Below are 26054 nucleotides of genomic sequence, written 5' to 3'. Positions count from 1 at the left end.
ATGCGATATCAATTCGAACATGACAACGATTTTATTTTTCATCGGAATGATATTTTTACGTGTTTTTTCTAATCAGGGAATTTGCCTAATTTGATTGCGAGACTTTGTTTTCCAAAATGGACTCGTTACAGCTGACGTTCTTTAATTTTACGCGGTGATTTGTCTAAATTGGAAGAGAACACTAAACTTATCTTGATTCATTTCGATTTCTAAGGTCCCATTTGTCTTTAAATTTAGAACAAAATTGAGGTGCATTATTGGGGGAAATACCCACAAATAAATACGAGACCAAATTATTCAAGATTGTTAGGGAGCGTTTTCAAGACTTGTATTTATTTTATTTGAAATTTAATAAACCTTTGCCTAAAATTATTCAAGTCTGCGAATTTGTAACTGCAAGTTTTAATTCAATTTTCCATTAGGTAATGAGTCTTTTAGTAACATCTTGCGTATTTAAACAGAATTTCGGCTTCGATCTTCGAAACCTTCAATCATGGTCTTTGTGAATTCGTGTCACTATTATATTGTTCCAAATAATTGATAATTGATTGATCGTAACCTAGGGAGGCTGACAAAGACGCTGGGCCTGACAAGGGCCCGGCATATCACTTTAGAAAAAAAACATTATAAGTTAAATTTTATTGTGTTAATTTAAATGTAAACATTGTTTTACAAACGCCACAAGAGTGACTACTTTTATGAGTGAGGTACAAATTTTTTTTTGTGCTTAAGCTTTTTTTTCAAATTTTCGAAGATGAATCTATTATTTGTCATTAAAAAGCGTCTCTTAGAACTGAGAGTTTTGAACACTGACTATTTCTTGTGAAATGCCGAATCGGTCAGTGTGTGAGTGTGATAAAGAGAGTACCAATAACAGGGTCGCTAAAAACTATGCATACAGCTAAATATTTTCAGAACTGTTTAACAGAGCACTTTGAAATTTGGGTAACAGTTAAAAGTGTTCAAATTGTATCATATGAGATTTTTTAAAACTTTTTATAATTATTTATTTTGAAAATACAAAGCTTACTTAATTTTTTTGAAATGACTTAAGTGTCAAATTTAATAATTAAAAAAAATTTTTTTTCTGAATTCATTGCTGTAATATATACCCACTTTTATTTTTATTAGAAGAAAATATTGTTATTAGCGATCTTTCTCTTGTATAATCTTATATAATGCTACATTTAACTGAGCTTATGGAAATTCATACAATGATTGGTTATGACGACAGAGAGCTAAGAAGTCAATGAACATCTTTTTGCAGCATAAAAATGATGTATTTCGTGTTTAAGCTTTTTTTAAATAAAATGTGTTCTTTTCAGTTAAAAGTGTTAACAATTATTATTAACTTTTACTTATTTTTTGGTCAAAGTTTAAGCGGCAAAGAGTTAATGAGAGAAATTTTACATTTTTCAAAATTTTATTAGTTTAATGTTTTTCTTAAGTTTCAATTAAAATAAGGTATGCATGTGTTACACTATAGAACTCAGAAAAAAAGCTCTTCTCATAAATATTAAATTTGATCCTTCTTGCCAATTAAAAAAAGATAAACATGTCTTTTATCCTCGGAACAAATGGAGCTAGAAATTCGATTTCAATAAGATTTGATGAATAGTTTTAATAATATTTAACTATATTCATACTTTAATACTTTAAGGTAAACGTTCAATTTTCCCAGTATCAGTATCACTTTTACTCCTAATAAGATTATCTACTATTATTTAATTTTGTGGTGTGTAAAGTGAAAGTGTGAAAAGTTTCTTTGGCTTAAATAATGTAATGTAAAAAATTTTTTCGTTAATACCTACATTCTGTATTGTGTAGCATTTAATTTTTTTAATTTTTGCTTTTTGGGGTTTTAATTAATTAAGAAATTTGTTGCACCGAAATGAAACTTTTACGATGATTGAGACGGGATTCAGTGGTGTCTTTATTACTCGGGATCTGAACACGAGCAAGAGGAAGAGCGAAATGATAACCGAACCAACAGTAGATAAATCACTTAGAAAAATGCTCCATTTTCTAAAAATAAATACACAGTAGAACGTGTTAGAAATTCGCAACAATCCCGTCCGTTCCGCTCCTCCCCCAAACTTGGTGAATTTCTTTGTACGTTGACAAAGTGCGAATTCCGATTGTTGTTTCGGTGATTCTCCCCATTGTCTCCGCCGAAAGCGCGTTACAGTAACGAGTACATCTCGCAGAGAGGCTTGTAATGAGCATCAGTGGCGGTGCAGAGGCAGGTGCACCAGCAGACCATCGCCAGTGACGCGCAACAGTGTGGAGTGGTGGCGGCTCTGGATATCCACAGGTAGGTCGGGGAAGTGGGAGCGGTCGATCGATGACGCTACAGCGCTAGACGCCCACACAATGCGGCCGAACGAAGCTCCTCGACACCGAACACAACATTCCGACGACGACGACGGCACCGGCCTGACTCAGCTTTGGCACCCAAAAGCCCCCAAAGCACTAAGCCACCAAAAACTCTGCTTTAAAATTAATTTAGGGAGTTTGAAAAAATGCCGCTTCCGTTGCGGTTTTCAAAATCTGGCTCCTTTTTTCATTACTATTATTACCAAAGATTTAAAGAGAGAAAAACGAAAAACTGAAAAACATTCTGCTGGCAAAAGTCAAGAAAATTTTTGCATTTTCGTCTCCTAAAAGTGCATATCTGTGCACATATTTACGAATAAAATTGTAATTAATAACAGAAAAGGTAAACAAACGTAAGCCTGGGACATGCAAAAACGCTGGAATTTATAAATTAAAACACAGGTTACCGCGTCATAAATATTCAGCAAAAAATTTACTACTAAAATGCAAAATGCGGATCGTTTCAGATTTACATTCTAAATAGATTCATTGCAGTTTTTTCAGCTAGTAGCTTGATTTCTCACTTCATCATCGAACTCTTTAAAATATTTTCTAATTGTTAATAAGTCGAGAAAAAGCGTCGCTTTTGAAACAGGCACCGTGTCTTTGCGGCGGGGTTAGCTTTCGCCCCGCTTTTGATTTATCGAATGGAATGCCGGAGTTGAAAGCTCTTCATGAAGAAACACGAACCGAATTGGATCCGTTCCTCGCTTCTTGAGCGATTTTCGTGGAGAAACAACATTGTTTAATTTGCAAGTTCTTGAGATAAAGCTACATACGACTCTCTTCAAACAAATTCGGAGAGAGCTGAATTGGCATTAGATGACATTTTAGTTAAATATTTATCAACACTTTAACGTCCGCTTTGTTGTATTATCCCGTCATTGTCGAAAAGCGAAGCACTTTTTGGGAGAACTTTATTTGGAGGAATGATAAATGGTGACGCATTATCAGACAATAACTGGTATCATCTTTACAAGAAGGGGAGGCGCATTTTTTCTTTATTACTGCGTTATTTATCCTCTTAAATTGAGTCATCAGTATTTGGAGGGCGAAATTAGTTGCTCGTTCTGATGTTCCCAGACACGTGATAGATTTTTCCAGATATTTTTTATTAAAATAAACGGCAGCTCGTGGTGGTCGTATTACAGAATCACCCGCAAAACAGTTGCCTGATATTCTATGAAGACAATATTAATTTGACGCCCTTCGGCCCAAATTTGTTGAAATTCCAACAGTGTTTTGTTCAGGTTAAGTTTAAGTAAGTGTTTGATTAGAAGCTACGAACGACTGTTGTACTAATCAGTACAAGTAAAAGTAAAGAACTGTAAAAGCCGCAGTCAAAGAGTCTGTATAAGTAACTTTAGAATTTGATTAGGTAATTTTTTGAGCTTATTTAAGTTTTTTGCAATTTTATTAACATAGTTTTTAACAAGTTTTGCCAGGATTTATCTGAAACTTTTAAGTTTATTATTGAAGCAATTAACTTTCTTTGCAAAACACTCCCGGCAGTGTCATTAACTTGCTGAGTTAGCTACATCAAATGCTAAATATTCACATTATGTTTACCATTTATAAATTTACATATTATAGTCTTACCTCGTGTTTAAATACTACTCATGTACCTAATTTGCATTATATCCAGTAAAGACAAGTGCACAAAGTGCCTCTGCACTTGATGAAAGCATACGACAGAGAGCCAAAGCAAAGAACATATTGCCTGAATATACAGTGCACTTTTTTCTATTATAAAATGTGTGATGTCAATGCATAAAAGTCCAAAAGTTGAGTTAAAAATAAGTTTTCAAGTGTAGGCGCGTTTCGCCGCCGCCAAATTAATTAATGGCAATTTAATCAGTTAATTAATTAGGAAATGTTCGATAGACATTTTACCGTAGGGTTCATGAATATTGATGAAGGGTTAAAAAAAGAACGTGACTGCTAGGACCACAAGTTCGATAAGGCTGAAGTTTTTATGAATCAATGCGGTTAATAATCTTGTCGTGTTTTCAGCTCACTGGTTAAACTTTGAGTTGGGAAGTTGTGTTTTGAATTTTTATTTGACTTGGATTAGGTACGATAATGCGGCAAATGAACAAATATTTAAATTATGATCGAAATCGATACATGTTTCAGCTATTTCCTTCAATTAACTTTACTATGGGAACTTGGTATAAATTTACGTGTCTCTTGACATGACAATGTCGAGCTATTTTTACTCAACAGTCTACTACTTTTAGACTAAACAATTTTAATTATTTGTAAGTTTTGTGCAGCGTTCAGGCGTAGGCGTTAGTCATTAACTGTTAACAGCGATATTTAAATTTCGTACCTATATAAACAAAGTCATTATTAACCACGCTAATATGTGAACTCAACTAGTTATTCTAGTTTGCGCGTTGGAGCTTGAAGTCATGGTCTCGTTTAATTAACGCTTTACTTTGTTAGTAATTGTTTCATAAAATTTTGCTCATGCTTTGCTGTCGAAATGCCAGACATTCATCTTATTTATACATACATTTTAAATGGTCACTAAAAAAATTCTGTTACAGCATTGTATAATTTAATTAATTGTAGATACTATTTTAATACCACGATAAAAACGAGTTAATTGCGTGAAACAACTCGACTTTTGAAATGATAGTCCGATGTTTGTAAGTAATTTATTTGAATAAGGAATTATTAGAATAGACATTTAATTGTTGCCTATTCCCGGAAATATGCATAACAGTGTTTCTAAAAATTGTCTGTGTGGAAAGTAGATAAATCTAAAAGTTGGAAACCTAATTAAAATTAATGTTAATCGTGTTTAGTTACAATTAACTCAAGAACTTGAGTTTAATAAATGACAACTCGTACTTGAACAACTATATATCAATGTGTTTGCAAGAAGCGACTTTCATTTCATGGTCACTATGAGCCTGAAACGAGAGAAAGATTCATTGTTCACAATTTTAGAACGAAATTAATTACCGACATTCCAGTTTTTCTGACATTTATTTAATTTTTTTTCCAAACATACAAGGCGGTAATTGGCCGCCTGTGGTAACGTAAATCAATTAGTAGCTTTTGGAAATAGATAAAAGCTGAAATTTGGCAATCGTATTGTGGGCGTAATTGACAATAACTCCGAGTAACAATTTTTCATTTATTGAAACTAATTTTTAGTTTAAATCCTTCATTTATTGGAGAGTTGTCAGTTTTATTAATCGTCCAGTGCGGTAATATTGTTATTCGTTTCGCATCTCGCCATAAACAATAGTAACCGTCTATGAAAACGAATGCGACAATAAACCGCGTCAACTCTTTTGTGTTTAATCTTGGGGCCACGTATCCAGGCGTTCGAGTTTAGTGGAGTAGTGAAGGAACAGGACAGCAAGATGCTCGCAGGACCTTCAGGATTTATGGCATAGGTAGCAGGATTTAGAGCGTCCAGGAGAAATATTATAGCATGACGTAATCACGGCTTCGTTTCAAGTCGGCACACTTCGCGGACCCAAGGGTGAGAGAAAGCTTTATGGCGAGCTAAAAATAGAATCGGGCTTTTGCGCTTCCGCATCCTAACCAGGCTGGGTCCTTGCGTTCCAGCCCGGACGAATCGTCCCTACAATGACCTTAGTCTCGTCGAGAAAAAGTGTCTTTCTGTAAATTTTTGAGGACCGACTCTCAAAGGGAATATCATCGCGTTCGAGTGTCGGGGCTTAAGATATTTTTTGCGAGGATTGCGACTTCAAAGACGTAAAATAATTACATTGCCTGTGAGATCATATTGTTTCCTGTCTCGCTCAAATCAGGGCGCGGAATCGGTTTATTTCCACGGCGATTCAAATTTCATGTAAAATTTTGAAAGTGAAACAATTTTTACTGCAGGAGGGTCTGATTAAAAAGGCTAATGAACTACAAAGTCGGGAAGCATGATAAAAAACCCATTAGCTGAAGCATTAGAGCGAAATAATATTGATGACGCTGTTCAGTATTAATTTTTCCATAAAATATCAAACAAAGTTCAAGCGTCTGCTTTATCCAACAATCCGTAAAACTGAATGACCGTAGAGATGGCATCTCGCGCTCGTTCTGACGCACTGCGTGGATACTTACTAGGGATTATTACTGTCTATTTTAACCGAACCGAGCTTTAAGCATTTATGAGCTGTAAACGTGGAGATAGTTATAAATAACGCAACACTAACCTGAGGATCATAGGCGCTGACAGGATGAGGCATCTTGTTTCCCTGCATGACGTCAGTTTCTCACTTTGTGTAATTTGTTTGAACAAACTTTCTCTGGGCGATCCGCATGGAAATGCTCGTCTTATTATTGACTAAACAATTATGGGTTTTTACAAAATGGGTTTTAGTGGCCTTTAATAATTCATCCCGTTCTATTCAGACACACTACAAAAAGCTCGTTTGTCAAGACATTTCTTTACGTAACTAATTTGACAAACAATAGATTTGGGAATAAAGAGGAAATAAATGTGTTTCGAGTTCGATTACTTCATTTTTTCAATTTATACGAATAAATTTACGGAACGATTTTGCTAGTACAGATGCCATATTGGTCAGTGCTAGACAATAACTCGCTAGAAACTAAAACTGGATCACAATGTATAGCAAATGAAACAAAGTATGACACTACGGCAAATATTTATTGTTCGCGAACAATTGATTTCCAACAGGTGTCGAAAAATAATTTATAGTCGCTGTTTTGTATCTGCATAATGTATGCGATCATATGTACTTTGTTTGTAAACTGTCTTCTGTCCTATTTTTGCTGCGAGCGCATAGTTTATTTGTAAAATATTAATTAAAACGCTTCATTTAACAAGTGTATTTCATTTAGTAGTTGTGTCTTGTTTGTGAAGATAATACGTTCCTGAAAAGGAAGTTAACAAGCAATTAGCATTTGCAACTCTTTGCTTGAATTGTATGCAAATTCAGTATTGTGCATTTTGTTTGCTTAAGATTTACGATCGAGTTTGAATCGGTACATCGTATTAGTAACAAAAAGTTGTTTTACAAAGAGAGTTATAGATTTATGTTAAATGGTAATTTATGGGGCAGTTTTGTGTTTCATTGTCTTATTTTTCGGGGAAATGAAGAGATAAAATTATCGACAAGGTATTTTTAGCCCCGTTTAATTACCAATTTCTTGCAAAGTGTCGTTAATTTGATTGTGAATATTTCAAGGCGCACGCAACAGCCGCAGTCAAATACCACGTCAAATCCTTTCATAAATACATAAATTTGTCAATGAAAGGTCGAATTTTCGAACCGATCTGTAATTAATTATTAAAGTTGTTGTTAGACTTCTCCCTCCAGCAGTCTCGAAAATATCAACAGGAACTGTTGCTCCAACTCTGCGCCTGTAGTAATAATTTAATTGATTTCCTCAATACACCTAGTCCGCCGAAAGGGTGGCTCTTGAATTTTTCGCGTGGGTTTTCCAACTATCCAAAGATTTAGATGTGGCGAGGTGTTATTTATTTACCCAGGAGAAGCAATTATCTTGCTCATAATTCTGCGGCAAGCACGGAGGAAAATGAGCTTTTGCCTACACAACGCAAGGAACAATAATTGCTCCAAGGTAAATTGATATTTACTACGGTCGAACTTGTAATCACAACCCTAAATGCAAAAATGATCGTTTGCTGTGCTGCATTCCTTATCGCGCCCACGCGCGGAAATTCGGCGACTTTCGAACAATCCCCTCACTAAATCACCCCTTGAAGCACCAACAGCACCGCCGTTTGCGTCAGCGGATGCTCCAAGCAGCCCTCTTCATTCACACCACCGGAAAGAAAATAAAAGGGGTCGTGTTTTTTCGGGACTGGACAACGCGGACTTGATTTCAAGATTAGGGACCGGCCTGATTCAATTCTATTTTTTATCGCCGCCAAATTAGGTTTCTCTACAAGATTTCGGGCCGGTTCGTTTGAGAGACGAAAAACTTCACTTCACTTAACTAATTTTTTAATAAAAGTCTTTTACCTCGCCGTGGCGTTATTTAAAATTAGATTTTGGTGCTTAGCTCACTAATGACTAATGAGACATATTCTGGAATAAACTTCGGCCACTATAAATGTCAGAGGATCAATAAAATAGTTACAGGTCGTGTAATATTAGCTAAATGGTGCCGTTTTAACCGTTATTATTTTCTTAAATCAAAATTATAAGCCCTCACACCCATGCATGCAAATTAAATTTTAATTAAAGCAACGCAATTTAGCTTTTGGTGGATGCGCCGGGTTAGCTGTACGTTCTCGTCGCTTCCATTCGTTGTGGTGGGACAATTAAATCCAGAGACACGACATTTCTATTTTTGTGTCTATCTTGTTTAGAGGGAAAAGCGATATCTGCGGTATTTTTTCTGAAATATTCAGACACGTGTGCGCAACCGGTATTAGAGCTGTAATGGCCTTGACCCAAACCCGCGACCTCCCCCAGGATGACCCAGTTCCGGTCTGCCCTCATCAAGCTTGCATCCCCATTTATGGCAACCTGGATTAAGAAGTCGCTTCAAAATTTACAACCGGGGGCTTGAGATCGAAAATAAACAGCGATTTTGTTTATTTTGCCTATTTGTGTATTTATGAGGACCGGGATTTTTTATTTAAGTTATTGTGTTCGTAATCAACAAGTCGAAATCAGGTGTATCGTAAACAGTAATGACTTAATATTGAACAATACAACCGGGCAGCATATTGCAGCGGCGATTACTCAAGCCTATTCAATTATAGATAGTGTATGTGCCGCATATGTTTGACTAATAGAATAAGGACTAAGTCCAGTTGGAGCGCCGTATTTTGCCAGATTAGTCTAATCTAAATGCAAATCCTCGCTCACGTACACCTCCATCTGGACGGTTTATTCTTGGACACTGGGACGCGATAAGAAGTCCCTTTGATTTAGTTGCCGCTCCATTACATCTCGGTGTACACACAATCACACGAAATTCTATGAGTCACCACGTTTAATAATAGTGTTATCTTTTCAAGCCTTAAGCTTGTCACCGCTTTCAGCGGCTCCTGCTTATTTCTAGCTTTTGGTAATTATGAAAGCATCCACTCATTCAATATTGCAAATGTTTCGATAAAATTTATTGTCACAAATAAATGTCAAACTTATAAAAGGATGTTCCAGCGCATAAATATTTTATTGCAATTGCATTTAGAACATTTATGAAATATTGATGTGGATAACTTGACATGTGCGATTCGCCTATGCATGGAAAATGTCCCTAATAACTTTAATTACCACTACAAGTTCGTTCCAATAAATGTGTGGTTTGTTGGGTAAATCAGTGCTCATCCAAATACTTTTTACTTTATTAAACGTGAATGCGGGGGTGCTATTCTTTGTGTTAACCTGTAAATTGTTTTTTATTTCACACTGACGTAATGAAAGCATTTACACCGGTGCGGACCACCTACGGCAAATGCCATTCTGCGCTAAACTAAATAAGTGTTAATTTCATTGTTTATTGGGTTACAAAGAAAATTCTGTGAACTGTGAACGTCAAGCAAAAATATTTTATTTTATTGTCAGCTATTAAGTAAATTAAGGAAGAAATATAAAGAATCTGCCTTTAGTTAAGTCTTGCGTACTGCACAGCTGTTTTTCAGTTCAGTTTTCCTCATTAAGGGATAATTTTTGTTGGAACGTTTTAATCATGATTATTGTAAGCGATCCCTGAGCAACGAATGCAAAGCAACAAGTCTTGTTATAACTTCCCAACTAATAATTATTAACAGGCATGTTTCGAGTTGTATTATCCCGAAAACATGACACCGTACGGATTCTCTAGCTCGTTTATCGTCAGAAAGTGCCAGTTCTCTCAGGTGTTTATCGATGAAGACAATTTCTGTTTGCAGCTGCATAATTAAATTGTTGACTTGCTGGTATTAAATTAATAAAGTTACAAAAGCGTGGGACGCTGGATTTGTATGGCATCGAGTATTATGCAGAAGCTCCAGATTCACCCGATATAAGATGGCTAAGCGTGGGCATCTTTATTGATATTGCTCTGCGGTTGGGTCGCTATTTGAATCATTCTGCTTGTTTTTATCAAATGATTTATGACATCTCGAGTAGTATAATGACGTATAAAACGGATACATCGGTAAACAAGCAACGGGAAATTACGTCATTTCTTCTATACTTTACGTAATACTAACAGAGCCAGATCCTCACAAGCTTCCACTATTTCTGCAGTGAGCGAAATTTATTCCATTGTTGTTAAGACTTGTTTAACCAAAACAATCTATAATCTATAAAAAATTAAGTTTAGTAAGAGTCAATCAATTATTTACAGAATTGAAAGAATGGTAACTTTAACAAAAAATTCATTTTTATGAATACTTTATTACTTTCAGTTGATGAAACTTTAATTCATTCATGTAATAAAGGAGCTTTAAAGTGGGTTTTACGGCAAAGATCATTAGTAAAGTCACCAAATCTTTAGTTAATAAATAAAATAGGGGGCAAATCAAAATTTATAATTCAGAATGGATATTTTATTATTATTGAATCTGATCGATCACGTCTGGACCTCCAGCTGAACCAATCGCGTGTTTCCAACACTGATTGTTGACCTCTTTTAATTTCACAAGAGACTGTATTCTTGCGGGAAACGATCGGGTTTAATCAAGGGACTTACACAAGCCGGGAGTGGTTGAAGAAGCTGAAAAAGTGGTTTTTCGCTTAAAAACAGAACAAAAATGTTGGTTTTAATTTATCCCTGTTGGAGAAGAGTCGATGCTAAAAATATCTTTGGTGTTTTCTAAATTTAAAAGCTCTTAGTCCTTTCAAGACTACCATAATTAGAGGGACCTGCCGGCATTAAATCTCTATTTTAGTGAGTCAGATTATACTTGAAACCTGACTTTATGTGAAATGTATTATAATTAAGTTAGGTGCACCACCTCGCAACGGCGTTAAACTAATTTTCATTCTTTCAACGTAAAAACTTGAAAATTTCTATGCCCATGTTCGTATTAAGTGCCTTTGCGTTTTGATCAAATCCCAAGTTAAATTACAATTTTAAATTAAACCGGAAAGGTTGAGAAAACCTTTCTATTCTCATCCGGCTAACCTGTAGCATTTTTTCCAAACAACTCCAGATCAGTTTTTGGTGAGTTGGCTCATATTTCATATGCATTCATGAATCTTATGGGATTAGACGGGATCAACAGAAAAATTAAAGTCTTTTGTTGAAGTTCGTTCGTTGAAATTTTATTATTATTTTTATGTCCCAGATCTTTAACCCGTTATTTGCATCAGGAAGAACTAGCTTTTAAAGTGTGTTCCACTGCCGATTTGTTTATTGTTAATGTGCTACTCTTCAGCACATAATTACAGTATACGGGATTGTCATTTCAAAGTTCTCTTTGTCAACAGATTCAGGTTTCATTGTGTGCCAGTACATGATTTGTGGGTATATGAAGATTCTGTCTGATATCATTTTCACCCAAACGTTCAAACACATACTGTTCTATCAAATTGCAACCAAGAAACTTGTTTTAAAATTATTTTGTTCAGGTTTTCGAAATTGTAGTTTTGAATTGCAAAGTCGTTTCATAATTCAGGTGCAAGGTATCTGATTAAACTGTTTACTAATTCTGTTTATAAAATGGTTAAACCAAGCTGTCAGATTCGGTTGGTTGTTACGCTGCAACATTATACGGTTTTAATCAGAGGGGATTTTGATATTCTAAATATTAATAGTGCGAAATGGGTTTACGCAAAAATTTTGCAATTACATAAACAAACAAAAGGAAATGGTGAATTTCTGTTTAACAGGGTATAACCCTAAGTACATTTTTTGTTCTACTTAACATTTTTCAATAAAATGTATAATGTTTATTTGCTTTAAAGAGACAGTGTTGCAGGGACTCTCGACAGTGAGCGGAGCCATTAGAGGTTTAGAGTTCAGTAGATTTGTCTCTTTCATCTTTATTAACAATTCACAAAGAGAAAAACTTAGTTTGATTTAAGACTTTACTCTTTCCTGTTTGTGAAATGTTTAAATTGATTTTTTAAGTAAAAGAGAATTAAGGTGATTACTATTAATATTATTTTATTACATCGGTAAAAAAACGACAATTTAACAAACGTTTAATTATTTTTTTCTAATCCAAGATCAAGGCAATGAGTGGGCAAAGTCCTTTCATAAAATTAATTTAGTTGAAGAACTACAAGGGGCTGAAATCCCGATACAATCCTTTTTATCAAACACATTACTGGGTGTGTTTGATCTCGGGATTAACGTAATCAGTAGGCAAATTAAAACTGTCGAAATACCTCTATAAAAGATAATTCCCACCAGTTTATTTAAATTTGCAAACTTAACTTGTTAGTGTTAGTTTGGCCAAAACATCGAAAATGGCAGCAAGTCGGAGAAAATATTTCCTATTATGGGTGTTGGTGGTCATTCAGGTCGTACAGAGCCATTTGACAACAATTGGTAAGTGACCCCGTAAAAATCCCGAATTTGATTTTCGTATCAACATTTCTTTCTCGCAACATCAAATAAAATTCTCCGCCTTATGTGTAACGAGTAAATAAAAGAAAAGTAAACGACGAGCGATTCCTTTTGGTAATAGGTTCTTGAAATAAAGTAGCTAAATTATTTTTTAGATTAAAGCTGCCAAGCTCTCCCGTTTTTATGAAACAAGCATTTTTTGTGTGTGAGAAACACGTCCGAAACAAAGCAAGTGTGAAACGGCTCTGTTCGGTCAAGAGATGCTTTTAGCACATGTGAGAACCTACATCAAGCTCCAGCCGACGCTCCACATAATAATAATCGTAAACCTGAATTAAATTTTATTCGGTGATGTAGAAAGTTATGCCCGGGGATAATTTGAAAAACTGTCTATATTACCTCCGAGATAACACTAAAACTACGAATATTCCGATCGCAATAGCTGAGACCGTAAAAGTTATTATCACTAAATTCGGTATCTACAGGTGCTTTATAGGCAAAAGGGATTATTTTTTTCGGAAAAATAACTTCGTTTATTGCTAATCATCGTCCAATCGCCCAATAATTATTATAAGCCAATCTCAGAATAAGGTGGGCAAGCAATCGTGTAGCCGATTAACTTTGCCCAAAATTATGATTGTCTCGGGCCCCTAATCGTGATTCCGGCGCGAATCTCTCCAACTTAGGGGCTTTTAGTGAGATATCCTGTTGTAAAGCCGACGAAATCGTGTAAGTAACGAGCCGCTGTCACTGTCACCTGATTTTCAGCAAACTTGCCCAATTCTCGCGCCCACGCTGAGAACGTGCTCGGTCAAAAGAAGTAGCAGTCGCATGATGAAGTGGATTTTTGGCAAATTTTGCGCGACATTTAGCGGCAATTTTTGATATTTTGGGCCTGAAATAATTGAGTTGGAAGCGTCGGTGCTTTAGAATGTCGTAGACATCTTTTTCCGTAACATATTCACGGAGCAGCGCTGCGTGAGCGACAGGGTGACCGGAACAGCTCGTTATTTCGTGTATTTCATATGCGAAAAGCGTTCTGGAAGCTCCGATAATGACAGAACGGGGTGGGCTTTGAGTCGACTACATTGACAAATTGTCGTTGTAGCAGAAGAAGCTCGCGCCCTTATATTTTCAGAGTTGGATTAGCTTGTTTTGGGTCTCGATGACTCGCTGACATTTAGGAAATTGATGTGCATATGATCGTTAAATCTTATCTCTCGTCGTATCCAAAACCATTAAAACTTTGACTGGATGTGGATAAAATTGGAAATTAAATTTGGTAAAGGTCATTCCACAAACGAGTCGTTACGATGGGTCAGATGGGCATTTAACATTGGCTCCAACACCTGGATAAATAGAGATAGGTGTGAACTTTGACTTTTAGCGCGATGCAGTTTCCGATGCATCAAATTTTACGGCTTCCGATAGATGTTCGTAAAGTTGGTAATTCAATAGCGATGTGTTATGAATTTATAAATTAATCAAAAGATAAAAATCGCAAAATGTTGACGACAGTAAAAAAACTAGTTCATTTTCCATTTCTATTTAAAAAAATTACGCGTCGAATTGTTGATTTAAGAATGTCAGGGACGAAATAATTAACTGAGTCACTCTTATATTGTGAAAAATTAAATAAGATATTAATTTCCGGGAAAATTCATGTATCATACAAACAGGTAATGACCCTAAACTATTCCAATGAAATATATAAAAATATATCGTTGTGTGTCTTGGTAAGGCCTTTGAATTCTGGAAAAGTATAGTCATGCAGCCATAAACTGCAATTTTGAGTTTCGTTCGCAGAACGTTGGTCGGAGGTGATTCATAATGTGTGATATTTATCTCAATAAAAAGTGTTAGAATAATTGACAATAATGATAGCGGGCATTTTATTATTCAGCGTGCAAACTGTTAGCTCAAAACCGTGCATAATTTCAGTTAGCGTCCAAATTCGCCAAATCGGATCAATCAAAATTAGATTTCTTTTTCTCCCCCAAAGAAAAATTTGTTTGTGCAATTATTTTCCATCGTCAAACACTCAAATTACCAGGTGAGAGGGTTCAATTCAGGAGCTTTCATGTCCAATCCAATAATTTTCATTAGTTAAAATTAAACATGTTCCGAGAATAAATCGTGGGCGAGATACAATTTATCATTACCATCGCAGAAACAAAATCTATCCGTCCTTATTTCAATTCCAACTTCTCTTCGTCCTCCTAATAAATGCTAATTTGTTTTAACGTAATTATCAAGCGGAAAATGCTACAAATGAAGCTTTTGCAAAAGAAACAACAGAAACGCAATTATTAAAAGGGAATTAAGAGCACATTTCGCGAAGGTTCGTCCCAAAGCAAGTGTTAGCAATACGTCAATGAATCGAAGAGTTGATGTTTCCAAGAAAAAATAATATTAGAGCTAAACTTAATAAGTGAAAGAGGCGCGTAATGAAATCTCTACAATCAATTTAGCTGCTGGACTATTTTTAGCGCCTATTAAGTTTCACCACCACTTGTAACGCTCTCCTTTTTATGGATTGGACGCAATTTAGCTTTTTAATTTTTTAATCCTTCAATTAACAAAAAGTCCACATTCAATTTTTCCGCAATTAGGAAAATTTGTACCGGTGACGTCGAAAAAATACGTCATAGTTGATACTTGTACAGATCGATAAGTGCCGAATTACCGTAATTTATTTTCGTTTGGCCTCTTTGTGGAGGGCACTCGACCATCTATTAAATCTGTAATCAGTTACTTCACATTCAAGTGCAATTTGAAGCAATTTCAGTTTGTTTCCATCAATTATTTGTAAATAATGCCATGCGTCGAGGACGAGGTGCTTTGGATTGTGTCTGAAATAATTGTAGTGGTGGTTGGGGTGAGAAATCAATATTGTATGCTACCCTTGCGACCAATACCACAACACCACCATCAAAAACATAAGTGACGTTAGCACAGCCAGAATCTGTGAATGGACAAGGCAAACAGGTGGTCTTTTTTTCGATTCGGTCCTCACCGTTTGGGGTAATTCGCTAGTTGAAGGACGCGTTGTATGGATCTGACGATACCAAATTAGTTGGTATTAATATTGATTTTGATTGCTTGGGCTTGCGACATGGACAGATTGACAACAATTCAGCCTTAGCGACCAGTGCGGGCACAATTTCAAAATCATTTTGATGTAATCAATGTAGAAAGGTAGAAACAATGTACCTAATAATTTTTTATTGGCTTATAATAAATAAAAATTCGAACCACACGGTTAGTGATTTTTATTCCAACCCTGGCTTCGACCCTATTTTAAGCGGTTTATATTTACTGTTATTTGAAAAATATCAAACTTACAAAAAACACATTGCAATTATTTAATAAAAGTCAGTTAATAAATTATGGTGACAACATACGAAATTTATCGTTTAAGTTTGTTTATTGGTGCTTTTTTCAAATATCGTTCCTGATAGGTACCACATAATATAGCACAATTTGTTTGATTTTATTAAACTCACTTTTATGAGTAAAGTGTGATATCGGTAATTAATAAATAACATGTTAGTTGTTCAATTTAACAATAAAAATGGGTGTAAATTAATAAACATTTATTTTAAATAGATTTTCTACATTAATTGGAAAACATCTGGTTCCGACTGTTGTTTAATTTGAATAATGGAAATTTGGTTTATTATGGCAAAAATGTTTTATGCAAGAACAACAAAGTTGTGGGAAAACTCAATTAGTTGATTGTGTTTTTTAGACCAATTAAAGGTTGTAATTTTTACGAACATACCTATAGGAGTAAATGTATCGCAAAATTTGGTTTTTATTGAATGTAAAACGTTGTTTAGCAAGTCAGATTTTGCAGCGGGGTTTTGAAAAGGGTGATTATTAGTTAAGTGATTTTCTTATTTTTTATTCAAAATTTCATCAAAACTGATAAAAACATGTATATGCCGTGTGAATTGAACATTGTTAAAGATACGATCTCAACGTCTTTTTGTGAATAAACGTAGGTTTGTTTAATTCACAGAGGGCCGGCTTACATAGGCGGAATTAAAATTTAATCCAGGATTAAACTGATGAGAATTGAGTAGCCATTTACATAACATTAACAAATGTCAAGTTAATCGGGAATTAAATTTGAATTTGATTGCAATCAGATGTTCTCTAAACCGACCCTTATTCATGTTTATTAATACCTTTTCGCTGTTTGAAGTATTTACTCTAGCAATTAGTGATGTACCTAATTAAACTAAATTGTTTTATTACCCTTTCATAAAACCGGTACATCAGCTGATAATAAAGGTAGAGATAAGTTATTAGAGTATATAAATTTACAACAGAAAAAAATACGCCAAACACCGTAAAAAACTGGATAATTGAATTCACAAGAAAAAATATAAAAATACGTAAAATAAAATTTTGTTAAATTTATTCTTTTCTACCAAGACTTAACATGAAAATTTTGTGTTTTGAGTTCTGAGTTTTATTTAAATTTACGACCAAACGACCAATTGTAAAACCAGTAATTCACGTTAGATTGAATTTTTACGGCTCTATCATTTAACAAGGATATGCTGTCACTATTAGTTACAATAGTAGTGTTGTCTTCTTTGATTCTTTAGATCAAGAGGAGAAAAGGGTCCAAAACAAAACTCTGAGGGACTCAGAAAGTACAGGAAGCAAATATGAAGGATCTCCTTGATCTACACTGAATTATCAATTAATTACTGTTATCACGAATGAAATAATAACCCGGAGAACACTTTCTCGTGTCTTAGACCTAAATATCTGAATACTGTACAGTGTCTGTGAGTAAATTAATGATTCTCCAAAAATAATTCAATTGAATGGGGAAATTAGTAATGACGCGTGAAAGATGCAAATGGCTGTGGAAGTATTAATTATGAAACAGCATCGATCAGTGTTTGATGATTGATGACGGTTGTCTTTACAAAGTTGCGTAATAACATGCGGGTGCCTTTTCGGCTTTTCAACCGATTTTGCGTTTGGTGTTGTGGAGGTCAATTGCGCGGCAATCGATACCTCCTGGTGTTGTAAAAAATGCGTCTGATGTCGTGCATCGTGTCAGAATCCATGAATGGAGAGGAATCGGCATAACAGGTGGTCTTTTTTCCTTCCGGCCTCGGTGGCGCCGTGCCGTCGTCGTCGGCCCGTCCTCCGGTCAGTCTCGGACCTCGCTCAGGTCCAGGTCTTGGTGCGTCTGAATAATGCATATTGTAATCTTTCGGACAATTGTGCGAGTTGAATGGGGAGCGGCGTTGTGAGGCGGTGGTGGGGGCGCGTGGGCGGACTCGGTCGAGACGACGGCGGCGGCCGCCGTCCCGGCAGTCGCGAGCCGCCTTCCCAGCCCTCAGCAGCAGCCAGCTTCCTGCGAAGAGGACGTCCACTCGGTCGAGGGTCTTTCGCGATTTGGACGCGCGTCAACAAGTGGCTCGCAGCTTGGTCAACTGATGGTTGGACGCGATGATAACCTGAAGGCGTGAGAGTGTATGCGGCGATGTGGGCCGTGGTAGCGGCCGCGTTCTGGGTGTGCGTGGTGGCCACTCCGCAGCCGCTGCACCTGGAGCGGGACTCCTTCAGAAGGCCCAACGTCTGGCAGAAACGGGACCAGCAACCCATCGGACAGAATCCTGCCACTGTAGATATGACACAGCATTTGCCACAGCTTGTCGCAGTCAACTCGCAACTCATGCTGCGCTCACCCAGAGGATCACGCCAGTACGACGTGCCCCAAATCGGTAAGACGCCTGCATGACAGCCACAAACACCGCATTGCACACAACGCACCGTTCAACAGCAAAATTTGATTTTTTCAACCCAAACAAACCCATTTCCATCATCCTACTTCATTCCCCAGCACCAGCAATCATTTAATTAAAAGTGAAACTCAATAATACGTACGTAAAAAAAGACCGCACTAACGATAGAAAATTGCCAAAAGTTTACTGCACATTAGACTTGTTAGTTACTTCCTTATCAACAATCATACGTTATAATTATGTTCCTGATGCATTATGATTCAAATATAAGTCAGTACATTTTTGCTCCTCTAACTATACTGAACAACATTCCTTCCACATTTCAAATAATGTCAAATTAGAGGGTGCTATTTAAAATTTAGAAATAAGGGGGAGCGGCAACAAGGGATGACACCCAAAATGTTGGTTTTGGATCCTTTTGCAACCCTGATCGATATTTGTTTGTTTAAATCAAATAACCAATTTTTTGCGCCAATGTTAAAGTTCTATGAGTTCGTAAAGCCATAATAAATATGTTAGCGTCTGGGTTATTTTGAAATTTGAATTGAAACGTTAGAGCTTTTCACAAGGTGGGGGTTGAAAACACCTGACGCGTGTAGATTATTATTATTACTCAAAGAATATTAGTTGAAGTTGCTCTTTATTTTAATTGGAGATGATTAAAACTCGACTAACTGTAGAGTGGTAAAGGGCATCTCATTAAGGACCGGAAAGATGATACAGTTCAATTTTCTCGTTTCGTAAAGCAAAATCTGGTTCATTAGTAACACCAATTACTCGGAAAACGATAGTATTCTAGTGTGGTGAAAAGTGGTAAATGTTAAACAGTAGGCGATCTTGCAATAAGAAAAGGCATAAGTGAAAAAATACCAGTAATACCGGTTGGAACTTTTATTCAAAAAAAGAAATGGGGTAATTCTACTTACAAATGTTCTTATTTGCATCCGAAAATACAAACATTTCCCGTTATTTATGGCGTATTTTTTCGGCGGCTTACAAGAGAAACGCATTTATTTCCGAGCTTTATGTCAATGGAAATGTAATTAAAACCGAGCTTATTGTGGAACGCACTGAATGAAATTTATTAATGATAATGCGAAGGTTCGGTTCTTGAATCAATAACGTTACGTTAATTCACTGGTAGAATATTTTTACCAAACTTGGATTGGTTGTATTGTTGACTGCGGAATGAAGCGCAAGTTTGAACATTTTAATATGAGTGGAAGTGTTCATGAATTTTGAACATCTGCGGAGGTATTTATCACTGTCGGTGCATTCGGTATCTTATTTCTTTCCTGCTGAAACGATTCCCGGGGGATGCTGCGAAAATGGAAATTTCAGAGCGAAATTTAATTTTCATTGACATTATTAAATTAAATTGATTTTAAATTACATACCAACAATCAAAACACTCAACTTCAAAAGCCTTCCACCTAATATTAAAGCAATATTTTTCGTCCGAGTGAGCATCCGGCGTTTTCCTGTTATCAAAGTCTGAGGCTTATCCCGAAAACTTCTAATTATCAATTTCCCCGCTATTATAAAGTTTTCCATTATTCTGTTATTACTCGCTGAGAAGTGCGATCATTCTCAAGATCAGAGGAAATTGCCACTTGTTCCAACCGCGTCAGAGTCGCTCCTTAAATTCACTTGCAAGACCTTTTAATACAAAAAGGATATTCAATTTCATTTCTCCATACTCCGCCCGTATTATAAAGTAAAATGGGACGTATGTTTGTTTTCTTTGCTTCAAAACAACCATTCGGAACACAATAGATTGTATCGCAGACGCTGAAATATGACATGTCTGTTTAAGTGACGTGTTTTTTCGAAAATTTATCCCGCTTTACCAACATTTTCAATCCGAACGCAAATAGTAAAAGTGAATCAGACGGTGCATCATCGTGTATGATAAAATTCATATTCTTCGGAATATCTGATTCTTTGGGGTGAAAGTTTCCATTTGCGACTTGCCTATAAATCCGAAACCGCTGAAAGCATCCCCATATTGAAAATTTAAATGCAAAATATAGAAAGGGCGTTTCTGCGTTTGTGTAAATTACCGGTGTTTTGCGGTCGCAGGATAAAACAGCTAACAAGCCCAGCTCGCTTTTTGCCGAGTAGGAGAAATCAATTAGCGCTAAATGGGGGTGGTCCCAGATGTATGACCACGTCGCATCTCGATAACCTAATATCGCCGAGAAAGGTCTCTCTAAATATAGCTGATAAATGTGTGTGTAAAGGGGAAACTTGGGCCAAACTCCAGAAATATTTTGTCTCGGCGGCGGATGTTGCAGGGGTTGCGGGGCCGCTTTGATACCTTGTTTTTGACACAAACATGTAGATAGCATCGATCTGGTCCTTAATGGCCAATGAACTTTATCAGCGGAGGAATTTATTTGCTTTAAACGAAACAAATGACGAAGACGCGATCGATTTTCGGTTAAGTACTTCCGGTCCTTGATCGGATTTCCGGACACGTAAATTACCGGTCGCGATTTTGGCCAATATTGCAGATAAAACGGCGATTTGTTTCGCGCTTAATACATTGTTTTCGGGAACTCGGTGCGTTTATGCGCTGGCGCTCGCTCCAACGTCTTAATTATTGGCGGTGCCGATACCAGCGTCGCAGCGCTTCACGTCATTACTTTCCACAAACATCCGCGACAAACATGTCAATATTGGCGCACTAATCGCGCTTTATTACTCGCTTTTCTTTTTTAGGCAAGCTCTTTAATCTGATGGACGGTTTTTGCACCACAGAGCGCATTTTTCAAAATTTTTTAGACATTGCAGGGCAATGCAAAATCGTTATTTTTTACCACAAAATAATCCTAGAATGAATCGAGTTAAAGCAGAGGTCAGTTTTTAATTAAACCGAACCACAACGCTAAAATCCTCTCGCGTCCGAAGGCGCGACAAAATTGTTAATACGTGTTTTTCGTTTCATTGTATTGAATGTTTTCCGGTTTATCCGTTTTCGAATAATGTCTCTAGATAGTTGGGTGGACAGTGCACGCTTGCCCGGGGAGAATAGCGACTAATTCCCGGAAATGGCTTCATTGGCTGCGAATTCATTACCACACACGCTATCGGCCACCACAGGTTGGGCCCCAGCTTAATAAACTTTCGACCACATATTAAACACGTACAGTACCATCGCATTAGCCGTTGAGAAAAAGCATTTTATGTAAGGGAAAAAGCTCGAGGATTATGAATAATTCAAGACGCTTCCGGTTTTTCACGGAATTATAATGTGTCGTGTCGGTGTAGAAAAACGTTTAGGACTTACAAATATCCGAATTAGGAACTGCTTCAACTCTGAGAGGAATGTGAGACGAGACGAAACGAAACTTTTTAAAACCATCAAAAATTATTTATTCAAATTGTTTACACTCCAAATGGCGTTTAAATGAAGAGGTCGTTAAGGAAGAAGTTATGAAAATGCTTAAATATCCCGCTTTACAAAAGTATTATTATAAACTTGACGTAATTGCCAAGAGACAAATTAGGACAAAACCTGTCCCTTTGGATATTCGAGTTAAGCCCCTGAATAAAGTTTTCAGCGACGTATCGGTGGCTTTTATAATTGCTTTTCAGCATAAAAAAAACGGTTTAATACTTGTTCTTTTGTAATTCAATTTCGTTTGTCTGTGACACAAAAAGTGGTGTGTTAAATCCGTATTTGGATTTATTTTATAATGACCTCGTTGACCCTTAATAAGTGTGACAAATGGATGCCACCACTTCACTGTTCAAACATTAAGCTTTATCCAATTTCTTCGGTTTATTTTCGTTTGACTTGATTCATTAAAAGCAACCGCTCAGGTATCTATTGTGCTTCAACCAACACTCAGGACTGTTAGATTTATTCATTAAGAATTTTCGTGTACTTGATTGGCTCAGATTACATTTTTTCTTCGGTTTGAAACTATTTCGTTTCGTCAATACGCCCACTGTGTTTTTTAAGGCGTATGTGTGTTTTGGGTAATGTTGTCTCTGGCAGCTTTCTTAGAAATTTCGATTCAATTTCCGCTCAACTCGCTTAATTTTTCCACAATAAACAGGCGCGCACATCATAATCAAGAGAAAGCGTTCTTGTGTCAGGGAATTTTGATTGAATTTCCGCATGTTTCCAACGCCCATGCACCGGTTCAGCATGTGGTGAATAAACACGTAATCTTCCAGCCAATAGTGCCTCATAATTCGATTTTGGTTAAGTTGTCATCTTGTTATCTCTCGTCGAGATTTATGGTGTAATTATTGTGTTTGGTATCAAACAGCGTCGTGTTGAGCGCAATAATGCCACACTTGACAGCTCCATTTGCATAAATTCAATAATACACGGATGTAAGGCCGAAATTATGCGCGAGTCTAATAATCGTTTATGAAATTTTCGCAAGAATCGGCGAATTAGTGGCGGTCGAAACCCCACCGGAAATCTCAACGGATCACATCTAATCGCATAAATCCGCATTAAAGAGCGGCTCTTTCAAGCAAAAACTCCTCAAGCTAATTGAAGGGTGGCCTTTTCGGGCTGATTAACAATGTGGCCATGTCGGCATTAAAAATGGAAAGATTTCCAGTGCACAGGTGGCCTTTTGGCCACTTAATGGGGCGTTAAGCAAAACGGAAGGTAAACAACCCTGTGTGATGCAAGCTTCTCCATTGAGAAATCATATGCAAATGGATGTATTCCCCCGAGGGTGATATACCTTGGAGGTTTTTATGCGTCTGTCTCGCGGTTAGTTTGCTTCGTTTCGGAAATTAAGCTCTCTCTTGACTCAATCATAAATTCCAAATAACAATGCCCTTTTCACCACGAGAGAAGCCGACACTAAATTAATTAATGTTTTTCAAAACTGAATACTTAAATAATTAAACAGAGTCTTGCCTTTGCTGTTTTGTGATTGAGAGCTGGAATATGATGTAACAAAGGCGTTGTTTATACAATTTGGTTCATAAAGCTTGGCCGTATCATTGCAACCGAATGCATCTCTTCATTAAAGATAAATTGATATTATTGTTATCGGTAATTCCGATTACCGGGTAATGGTGCAGTGCGACTCCCACATTTAGGCTCCATTACACTAAATACTAATAACCAAAGTGGACACTGCTTGCATTTTTTAACAATAAAACGCTATAATTAGTCCATTGGATGGAAGCAGTGATCTATGAATATCGACAACTCGTCATTTGCTTATTTACGTAAGAAAGTGTTACGGAAGGAATATTTTCTTTCAACCTCGAACAGCTTGACGCCTCCCTGTATTCCCATGAGTGATATAGAAAGCTCCGAATCTATTTATAAATGTTCGCTAAAGCTTTTAATGGCTGTATCGAAAGCTCGAATATTATGCATAGAAAATAACACATGACAAACGAAGTTTTCCCATTAATTAGCTTCAATTTGTCTGTCTTATCCCGACTGGAAATTTTCCAGGTTGCGCGATAATTAGGTATTTCACTGCTGCCGACAATCTAAAATGTAAATGTTGTAGCAAGTGACCGGAAATGTAGAATTCCTCAAATTTATTTTGAATTTGTACAAAATTGAGTCTCAACATTCAAAGCAATTAATAAACTTTAAAAACTTGTATGAACTTTCTTAATAACGAGAAAGTTTAAAAAGAGAAATGCGATAACAAACCTGGAATTGCTAATTCAGTTTTCAACAGCTATGTTAAACTAATTCTCTTAGACCAATTGGTACTATAATTTATGAAAGCACCGATAATATTCATTCTCTTACACCTACACTGAACGAGATTTTCATGTTTCATGAATGGGTTAATTAAAATCCTGATTAGTTGGTGAGAGATTCAGGGCTTTAGAAATTAGGTGTGAGGACTATTTCCAAGAAAACACGCCTAAAACTGGCTGATACCATTTAGGAAACTGAAAAAATTGAGTGTCTGCAAAGACTGAAAATCACTTGCTAGTTTTACGCAGGGAGATTAGCAACAAAGTTAGATGGCGCATTAAATTTTGTTCAAAAGACGATTACACGACAGGGAATTAAGTGCCTTGGTCGTTTGTAATTCATTTAAATTTCTCAACACTTTAACCAAATGCACTTACACGCTCGAAGTGATCTTAATGCATTGTACGCAGACTTACGAATGTGCCATAATTGTTCTTGTAGAACAGATTTTTAATTTTTTTCAGTCAAAATTAAAATTAGTATTTTAGCTGAAGTATAAATAAAAAATTAAAAAAAGTTAATATGGATTCTCGTAAACCATGTCTCTTTTATTAATGACATACACACAGAAATCCTATGCAGAATAGGGATAAAAGTTATTTAAAGGGAATGAAATCTATTTTTCTACTTTATTCAATTTAAGTTGCTTTAAAGAGCACAAAGTTGACAGCTTAAAAGTCATTTCTTTCAGCGGAAAAGAAACCTGTTGTTTTTGGAATTTTATTTAAGAAGTGTGTATTTTAGAGACTGAATATATTTTAAAAGTTGAAATCGTAGTTTTTGATTTTAGTTTGCGTAGGATAATTTGTTTGTGCAATGGGAGCATAAGCTGGAATGCTGTCGGTAGTTTCAATTTGTGTAAAGTAACATGTCGAGTGAACTAACTTTGACAGCTGAGGCAAATATCAAAATCTTGGTGTTTGACTAATTGCAAATTGTTGCTTGTAAACATTAAAGCCTGAGATTGGGCGCGTTTGCATAAAATTTGCATAAAATCCGTGTTTTAGTCGGCGTAAGAAGGTATCAAGCGTGGGAGTGTGTTATTCATGATGTTGATCGAATCGTGATGGCAGAACATAACCGGCAATTAGGAAGTAGGCATATACAGTTAATGAACTTGTTGATTTGAGCGAATTCATTGAATACGTCCCAGATAAAACATCGTGATTAATTCACTTCGGTTTTAAAATAGAAAAGTGAGTGTGTGACGTCAAATAAGGCCTTTATCGACTGGCACTATCAATTAACCGAGAGAGAAGACGCTTATTCGATATTCGAAAGGAAAGAGTGATTAGTAATTTATATAAATTTCCCACGAATACAAGAGCTACCTTTTTATTGGTTCCCGGCGGTCGGGGCTATATTCGCCACTAACACATAAACTTTTTTATGCCCCACTAAATCATTTTACAGCGAAACTTTTCCCCGCTATCAAAATTCCTGTAACGGCGATTTAAACACAGCACACTCTTGTCTGATCAAAGGCCCTGCCGGCCCTTGAGTGCAATGTTGGGCAATAGTCATGAGTGCAGTTCAACGCTCGCTCAATTGCGCTGGTAATTCAGCATTAGCCTTGTTTATTGGCAGCATTGGCATTTTATGGGGGAATTTTATACAACATGTCCGCCTCCTCTCATATTACACAAGGATTAAACGAGACAGTCGATCCAAATCCATTGTCGTTTAAGCTGAGTTAAATGTTACAACCGAAT

At 36.4% G+C, this 26054-nt stretch overlaps 1 protein-coding gene across 1 annotated transcript in view; it reads left to right on the top strand.

Moving 5' to 3' along the window:
* The first annotated feature begins 18189 nt into the window (after nt 1-18189).
* jeb (jelly belly) overlaps nt 18190-26054 on the top strand; it is a 34209-nt gene continuing 26344 nt past the window's right edge. Inside the window, exon 1 of the mRNA XM_008203287.3 lies at nt 18190-18614. Coding sequence (XP_008201509.1) covers nt 18374-18614 — 241 coding nt within the window. The 5' untranslated portion in view covers nt 18190-18373. The remainder of the gene's footprint in view (nt 18615-26054) is intronic.

The sequence above is a fragment of the Tribolium castaneum genome, chromosome 4, assembly GCF_031307605.1.
Source record: "Tribolium castaneum strain GA2 chromosome 4, icTriCast1.1, whole genome shotgun sequence".
Classification (NCBI taxonomy): Eukaryota; Metazoa; Arthropoda; class Insecta; order Coleoptera; family Tenebrionidae; genus Tribolium; species Tribolium castaneum.
The sequence above is the reverse complement of the archived record's forward strand: the minus strand, read 5'-3'. Positions and strand labels throughout refer to the sequence as shown.